Source organism: Monopterus albus, unplaced genomic scaffold (assembly GCF_001952655.1).
Source record: "Monopterus albus unplaced genomic scaffold, M_albus_1.0 scaffold65.1, whole genome shotgun sequence".
Classification (NCBI taxonomy): Eukaryota; Metazoa; Chordata; class Actinopteri; order Synbranchiformes; family Synbranchidae; genus Monopterus; species Monopterus albus.
In genome coordinates, this window is record NW_018127945.1 from 2,281,416 (window position 1) to 2,290,225 (window position 8,810).

The window sequence follows — 8,810 nt, forward strand, 5'->3', positions numbered from 1 at the left end:
CCCCCCCAATTTAGGTTTTGAATTCAGAAATCACTTCTACTGTATTGATTTTGCCAAATGTGAAAAGCCTGCCATTAGGCTGTTGTTTGACCCCTTTGTTAAGGAATTTGTCTAGCAAGTGCCTTATTGTATTTAATATTTTGGATATTTGATCCAATTTGGGTCTTTAGACAATATTCAAACATGACCCCATAGCAGTTCCATTACAGTTTGCAAGCATTTATTTTATTAAAATGTGTGGTTGGATTTAAAGTGAGGCTCAAACAGCAGAGGACCTGTAAATTTCATTTGCACACATTTGACTCAAGACAGCTCATTTGGACATATTCAAATGTTCTGCATATGAACCAGTAGAGTACCCTTTTGACTACTGCCACTTTCACCTTTCAGATACAAAGGACAGGTTAACCCCTGCTTTGCTCTGAGTGGGAGCTGTGCCCATGTTCTTCTCTTCTAATCTTTCCATTGTGTTCATTTCCCTCAGCGTGGATGTTACATTGTATCTTTTAGTTTCTTTTACCCTAAACATTTTGGAATAAAAAAGGAAAAAAAAATTTGTTCCTTTTGTCTTTATTTGTGCTTCCAGTACACAGGCGGTTGAAGTGAGCCTCTTCCTACTCTAGATTTAGTAACTGAGGATGTGTTCAGCCTGAATGCAGATGTATAAAATGCAGCACAATGTTACAGGTTATAGCAATGGCTTCCATCTTTCTGGCTTCTGACCCTATAAATTACAACCACCTCTTTCCGGGACTCCTTGAACAATGTCTAATTGTCTAGTTAATTTCACCAAAGAGTAAATTCCCCCTTCCTTTTAAGTTTGAAGCCCAAAAACGATTCTAAGCTATACCTTGTTCTATGAGAATGACTACTTTTAACTTGATACTTTGAGTACATTTTGCTGCAAACATCTAAGTAACATTTTGAATGCAGAGCTTTGCACATTGTTGCAGTGGTACTTTAAAGTGGGTAAAGGAGCCGAATCTACTTCTGTCGCTCTTAGACCCCCCCAACCCCGTCCGCCCAGACATCTGTGCAGCACACTGGGGATTCTGAGCTGCGGTAGATTTTCCTCCTCCTCCTCCTCTTTGGCACGGACGCACCCTCCCCCTTCAGCTGAGCTTGTGAGCGCACTGTGGATGCCCTTACACTGGAGTATAGCGCGGCACGAGGAGCCGGACGCTGCACTGCCTGTTCTAAAATCAGAAATCCTTTGGAATTCCGGCGCAAAGCTGAAAGTTGGACAGGTCGGGCAACATGGCGTCCCTGATGAGTTCTGCATGTCTCCTCTTCGTGCCTGTTGCTCTGCTTCTGAGTAAGTAGTGAAATTTGCTGAATAGTAGTGAAAATATGCAAGTGATTCTGTTCCAACTTGACCAAACCACAACTTCCACTGCAGCAGGGCGATTAATAGTAGTTTAGGCTGCGACTGACTGTGCATAACCGAATGACACATGCAAATGTGGACGTAACGGTGCTTTAAAATCCCTGATTTTTATGAGTAAGAGCAGCTGCAACTTCATGACTTGAGCCTACCGCGCATCTCTGTGCACAGAACTTAAGGGGTCCTGTATCTTTTCACACCTATCACCAACATCCAGCGGAACATGTGCCGCTGCTGCAGGAGCGATGCGATCAGAGAGACCTCATACAAAGCAAAACTAAAGCTTGTGGATGTAGCGGATCTGAGTGTTGCTGTGTTAGAGCAGTTGTTCTCAAAGGTGGATACACAGTCGTTGATATCCACGGAGTGTGATCTGGCTGTAGCTCTCTTACACACAGAAAAAGCTACTGATGAACAGCTGTGGTGGAATATAGTATCACTTCCCCCAACCTTACCTCAGCTCGGTCAGGTAACTTATACATTATAGAAGCTAACAGTGCAGCGATTCCTTTGTGTTTCATAGGCAGCAGAGCCGAATCTTTTATGTCAAACTGACGGTTCCACTTGTGTTTCCAACATACCACCTTGTAAGATGTAACTATGTATTAAAATTTGCACGTTTATTTATTGAAAGTACTATTAAATTAAAGAAGATTTCATTTCAAGCTTTCATAAAGCCAAGGGACTCTCAACAGACCGATTAAAAACTAGAATGATCAAAATAAAAAAGCGGGGGCAGAGAAATCTCTGTCTCTAGTTTGGGTAAATCTGTATCCTGCATTTCCCATAATGCAACTTGATAGCACCCCTCTCTCCTAAGTGCCACTCCACACCTGCAGTTTGTTAGAAAGACCTTCTGTTAAAAATTGATTTCCTCTGAGATCAGGCAGAGGTAGGGTTATTCTTTCAAACACTGCAGCACAGCAAAAGCTGTAGTACACGCCACGGTAAACCGGTAATGTATAAAACTAGTCAAGTGGCCTTTTAATTGAGCATCAGTACTGAATTCTACTGGTGCTGTGGCCAACTATATTACCATTTTTGTCATCTGAAACCACATACAACCACTTGTGCAGTTCATGGTAAAATCATCATTAACATCCTCACTGATCATCATCCCATGCTGCTGTAGTTGATGTCAGAGCAATGAAGTTGAAGAGGTGGATGGATTGGGGGTCTCATGGGAGTGTGATACAGTGGGAGAAAGGAAAAACAAAAGTCCCACTGATGGAGATAAATGATTAATCACATCTGCCACCATCCCTCCCCTGCTCAGCAGTCTCAGGAGACTCCAGTTCAGAAACATTCCTATGCTGCTGCTGTTTTCTGTCATCTCCCCCATCACTCACTTTGTCCCTCAACTCAGTCATGTTACTAACATGCGGGGAAAGATCAGACTCATGTATTAGTATGGGCTGGTATTTTAAATGAAACTCTTCTTTTGTGCCCATCAAACTGTGTGTGTGTGTGTGTGTGTGACTGCACATTGGTGCGTGGTTGGTCCATCAGATTAAGCTTCTCAAGTTGATATATTTAAAGACATTAACATTTTTCTTGTTTAACCTGCACAGTGTTCACTGTGCTAACTGTGGATCTTGATAACTCCTAACTAGTACACCCATGTGGAAAAATTTTCTCACAGTATCTTGTATGTCTGTACTCGGTCCTGTCAGAGGCATCTCACAACCTGTAGGCCAGTTCAGTATTCAGCTAATATCTATTTCTAAAATGCACCTCAAAGGGAGAAAAAAGAGTGATTTGGTTCAGAAGTGAGAAAACTCAATCTGCTTAATGTGTGTCAAATGCAGGCAGACAGAGAACGATATTGTATTGATATTTTACCCCCTCTCCGCTTATATCTGAACCTAAACCCAAACCTTATTCTAGCCCTAACCACTAAGAGGGGACACTACAGGAAACAGCTTTTAACAGGGTTGAACACATGTTGAGGGTGGAGCACACATCAACAACACTGGCCATCACTTTTTACAGTCTCTGATGTAAGAAAGGGCCAATTGTGTATGCATGTGACCGCTCTCTGTTCTAGTGGAAAAGGAGCAGAGGTCTCACACATATGTATGTGGTTGATTTGCTCTTAGCTTCAGGAGCAGATCTAGAAATTTTTGGATGGGGTGGCCAGGATGGGGCACAGACTCAGAGAGAGGTGGCAGATTTAAAATACAAGTGTAGTTTATAAAACAATAAATCATACATTATTAAAAATTGGTTTAAAATGGTTTATTTGTGTAAACAGTTTGAGACACACAGTGCTTTCTTTAGCCTTCAGCTGTGCTCCTTATTTACTCCTGGCTGGAGACATCGTTGCTGCACAGTGTTCCCCCCCACTGAGGCAAATCATGCCAAGTACTCCACAACAACACAATCAGAGAAATGAATGCAAATATCATGCTGCATGCATGATATAAAATCAAAGTAATTTAACCAATATCACTTAAGTTCCAGAAAAACACTAGTAGTATTTAAGGCAACAATTTGTCATAGTTTTTCTTTTTTTATTCATTAATACTGATAAGCATGACAGTTTGACTCTAGTGGAGGTGGCACCAGGGTTGGCCAATCAGATTCTGGGGGTGGCCGGTACAACCTCTGGCCACTCCCTTGGCCCCGCTCACTTGTGTATGCATGTAACATCTCTCTGTTGTTGCATAAACAGAGAAGAGGTCCTAGTTTTGGATTCACAAACATTATGATCATTACACAAAAATCATTGTTGATTTTAGTCTCTGTATTGGATTTGTGGAAAATAAGCAAAAAATAAAAAAATTAACAGTCTTATCCTCTTGTGATAGACTGGCAACCAGGCCAGGGTGTGCCCCGCCTCTTGCTTAGTGTCAGCTGGCATTGGTTCCAGCCCCCTGTGACCCTATTCAGGAATAAACGTATAGATAATGGATGGATGGACAGGCTTATCTTTATAGTTAAAAGAAATCAATATGCCAACAAGTGAGTCTACAGCCATGAGGCTTTGAGGCTGAACTTAGTCACAGTGGTGCTTTGAGCTGAATGCTAATGTCATCATGCTCACATACTTACAGTCAGTATATTGTTTACCATGTTCACCATCATAGTTTAGGGTGTTCGTATGCTAACAGTTATTAGTTAGCACAAAATACAGTGTAGAGCTGAGGCTCCTGGGAGTGTTATTAGTTTTGCAGGTATTTGGTCATAAACTAAAGTGTTAGACAAACTGAAAAAGAAGTTACAGTATTGCAATTCATCCTGATGAAGACATGAGCCTCTGGGAACCATGAATTTGGTGTCAATCTATAGTTGATGTTGAGCTATTTCACTGGATCACTGATCACTCTAACCTGCTGGTGCACTAGAGCATGATTCAGGTGGGTTGCCCGAGACATGGTAAAAAAGATAAAATTGTTTTTGAGAGCGATATATTGTTGTGGATTCAAATGCTTAGGTAGTATCTAACATGGGGCTTTTGTTTTGAAATGCGTGCGTGCGTGATATGCAGAGGCCTAACCTTACCATGAAAAGCATTGTTTGGCGGGTGACAGTGTACACTCACTGAAGATAGGTACACTTGTTAAGAAGATGGCGAAGCAAAAATATGATTCAGACTATGTTAAGTATGGATTTGCTTACATTGATGATAAAAATGGACATAAGCCTCATTGTGTGATATGCAGTGCAGTACTGGCACAAAGTATGAAGCCGTACAAGTTAAAACACCATTTAGAAGCAAAACATGCCACGTACAAAGACAAACTAGTCAAATACTTTCAAAAACTACTTTGGGACCTGAGGACCACCCAGAAGAGACTGCTGTCCTCGTGTTCCAAATCAGAGCAGGCACTACGGGCATCATACCTCGTAGCTCAACATATAGCAAAGGCCAAGAAGCCACATACAATAGCAGAGGAGCTCATCTTACCTGCAGCCCTGGACATGGTCAGTTAGGCCAGTCTGCAGCAGACAAGTTGAAGACCATACCTCTATCTAATGACACCATAATGCGGCGCATTGAAGACATGTCAGCCAACATAAAACAGAAGACCTCAGCGTGGATTCAGGCCAGTGCTTACTATGCATTGCAGATGGATGAGACGACAGATATTGCTAATCGTGCCATTTTGCTTGTTTACATGAGACACGTGTGGGATGAAGACATACAGGAGCAGTTTCTATGCAGCCGAGACCTCCCCACATCTACAAAGGCAGAGGACATTTTCAACGCTATTTATTTGTTTTTGGACTCTGTGGGACTGCGATGGGACAGTCGGGCGTAACAACTGATGTGCAGCTTCCATGACTGGAAAAGACTTCGAAGTTGTGAACAAAATCCTGGAGAGAGCACTGAATGCGATGTGGACTCACTGTTTTCTTCACTGAGAAGCACTTGTGGCTAAGGATATGGTGCCAGTGCTTGATACAACACTGAAAGATGCCATAAAAATAGTGAACTACATTAAACGGAGCACCAAGAACAGCTGCTGTTTCACACAGCTGTGCAAAGACCTGGGATCAGAGCACATCCAGTTGTTGTATCGTTCAGAAGTTTGCTAGCTTTTGAGGGGAAAGGTAATGTCACATTTTTACGAACTTAAACATGAAATCACCGCCTTCCTCTCACACAATAACTCCCCGTACACTGAGATGCTCAGTGATGAACTCTGGCTCATGCACGTGGTGTATCTTGCCGATGTGTTTGAGCACCTCAACACTTTAAACGTGTCTATGCAGGGGAGAGGACACAACATCTTTGAACAGACCAACTCACTGCCTTCAAAAAGAAGTTGAGGTTGTGGATAAATCACGTAACTAAAGACAGACTTGACATGTTTCCCAACACTTGCCATGCAGCAGGAGAGCTAAATACAGCAGCTAAAAATGCCCTGAAAATAACTGTCACTGCGCATCTGACCAGTCTACACACTTGCTTTGAGGACTACTTTCCAGAGAAACATGACAATAGTCACTGGATAAGAAATCCTTTTGGAATTGACATGGAAAGCATTGTGTTGCCAAGCAGCGAGGAGAATCAGCTGGCCAAGCTGTCATGTGACCAGACGCTTAGAAAGAAATTTAATGAGGTAAGCAAATTCTGTTCCAAATACGTGATGCCTGAATATCCCTCCCTCGCTACATTGGCAGTCAAAGCAATCCTACCGTTCACAACAACCTATCTGTGTGAAAGTGGCTTCTCCACTTTGGTACAGCTCAAGGCAAGCAAAGGAACAGATTGGACACTGAACATGATCTGAGAGTAGCTCTGTCTACTATCAGCCCAGACATTGAAACTCTTGTCGGCACTAACACAACTGTTGTCACTTTGTCTTTTGCTTTATCGTGCTGAATTTATCACCTTGTTTCAATATACAGTGAGTTTAATTGTGGCTAGAGGTATAGCTTAAGACCAGATCACCTGATGCTCTGACTTGACAGACATCATGTTTTACATACAGTGGAACCTCTGTTTTCATGATTAATGCGTTCGAAAAAGTCAGAAGAAAATCGAATGTACGAAAACTGAAGCAATATTTCCCATAAGAAATAATGTAAATCCCATTAATCCGTCCCAGACACCCAATAATACATTTTATAGAGAATAATTATATTTTTACATACAGAAAACAATGAGAAATAAATATAAATGACTAATGAAATGGATAAATGAACATTTAACATCACTTTTATCTTTATTGAAGACTCTTGTTGGCATATGGAAGATGGCGAGGAGGGGAGAGGGAGGAGGAGAGGTTATTGTGTGGAAGGGGAATCCAATCCCCCTCCATAAGGACTTCATGTATCAAGGCCCAATCTGGGGTTACTTCCCTTCACTCATTTCTTCCGAGAAATGAGTGGTCGAGTCACGCGGGCAGGCGGACGACTGTGGTACGGACTGTTAGGTATTTTTAGTCAGATAGACATTGGTTAGACACTTTATGTATTAGAAATGTTTAGTGTAGACAGGATGTCTAGCTCAGGCTGTTAAATGCTTAGTCATTCCCATAAGGGTACTCCAGGTTGTTCAGGTTCAAGGATAACTAGATAGAAAGTTGATTACTGTTAGGAGACAGAAGGTTTATTATTATTGTTATGATGTTTTTAACCATAATTATAGTCATATTTTCTTATGCTTAATGTCATGTCAGAATGTCTTAGATACACACCACACAATCAACGGACAATCACACATTGATTTTCGTCGACTGCTATGGCCAGTTGCAAAGCTGGCACCCGGAGACGTCACAGTTTGGCGTCCCTGGGTAGTATGGGGCTAGCCCAAAGTGATATAATGTAATTAGAATGAGAATGAGACTTCCGGGTTGCTGCGAGAGCAGACGTTTTTACTGCTCCTCTTGTCTGTTCTACGATTTTTCACATCTTCTATATTTTCAAGTCATTGAACAAACTCTACAACCATTAAAATGCCTCCAGACGGTGAAATGAATCGGGTCCAACAGGACTGACACTGAATCGACCAATCGACTTTACGAAAAACATACTCACGCACCAGTCAAAGGGTGTCATTCCTAAAGTTAGTAGCAACATGCCCGTGCAGATTCTCAGTCATCCTGTTTGTATGTGTTTGTCCTTGCTTTGGTGAAGGCCCACTTGGGGTATCCACAAGCCTTAAGGGAGTTCTGGATGTGTAGTTTCTCCTTCTTGGCCCCTTCTGTAGTTGTGGGTACTTCCTCTGCCCTGTGATTTAGAGTTTTGATGACTCCCAGTTTGTGGTGAAGTAGATGTGTTTATCACCCACTGGCGGACGATCTGAAAATCCTTAAAATGCTTGATGCTGTGCTGGGCTGCCATACTCTGTGTCTGTTTATTTTATGTTTAAACTTGATCTACTGAATTTTTTGAATGTTGTTTTGCTATCAGATTTTGAATCAGACTTTGTACTGCATGTGAATGTTTTTAGCACAAAACCTGGGGCACGGCTGAAGGATGAGCAGGGACCTTGAACCTCAGGCAAATTTGTTTTCCACACTGCACACTCCCTATTCTTCATTAGATTTCACATTAAGAAAAAATAATTAATACCATAATGTTGACAGTGTTTCCCACAGAATTGGATTCTACTTGTGGCTGTAGCTCACGGGAATTAGCCAGTCTTACTAGCTTGCTAAGAACAAGCGAGAGCAGACGTCTTTACTGCTCCTCTTGTCTGTTCTACGATTTTTCACATCTTCTACATTTTCAAGTCTTTGAACAAATTCTACAACTATTAAAATGCCTCCAAAAGGGAAAAGAGCTAATAAATCAGAAGCGAACGAGGATGTTGAAGCAGAAGAGGATTATATTTCAGCGGCGCAAGTAACAGAGATGTTGAGTCAGCAGAAGCAGATGTACACCGCACTGTTGAGCCAACAACAAGACAACTTCAAAGGTTTTGTGCAACTACTTATGGAGACAAATAACAAGAGACTCGACGACATGACCA

The 8,810-nt window shown here is 41.8% G+C and overlaps 1 protein-coding gene across 1 annotated transcript in view; it reads left to right on the forward strand.

Annotated features, from left to right (window-relative positions):
* The first annotated feature begins 1,025 nt into the window (after positions 1 to 1,025).
* The window catches only part of nrn1la (neuritin 1-like a), a 124,075-nt gene continuing 116,290 nt past the window's right edge, over positions 1,026 to 8,810 (forward strand). The window contains exon 1 of the mRNA XM_020604258.1: positions 1,026 to 1,315. Coding sequence (XP_020459914.1) covers positions 1,258 to 1,315 — 58 coding nt within the window. The 5' untranslated portion in view covers positions 1,026 to 1,257. The remainder of the gene's footprint in view (positions 1,316 to 8,810) is intronic.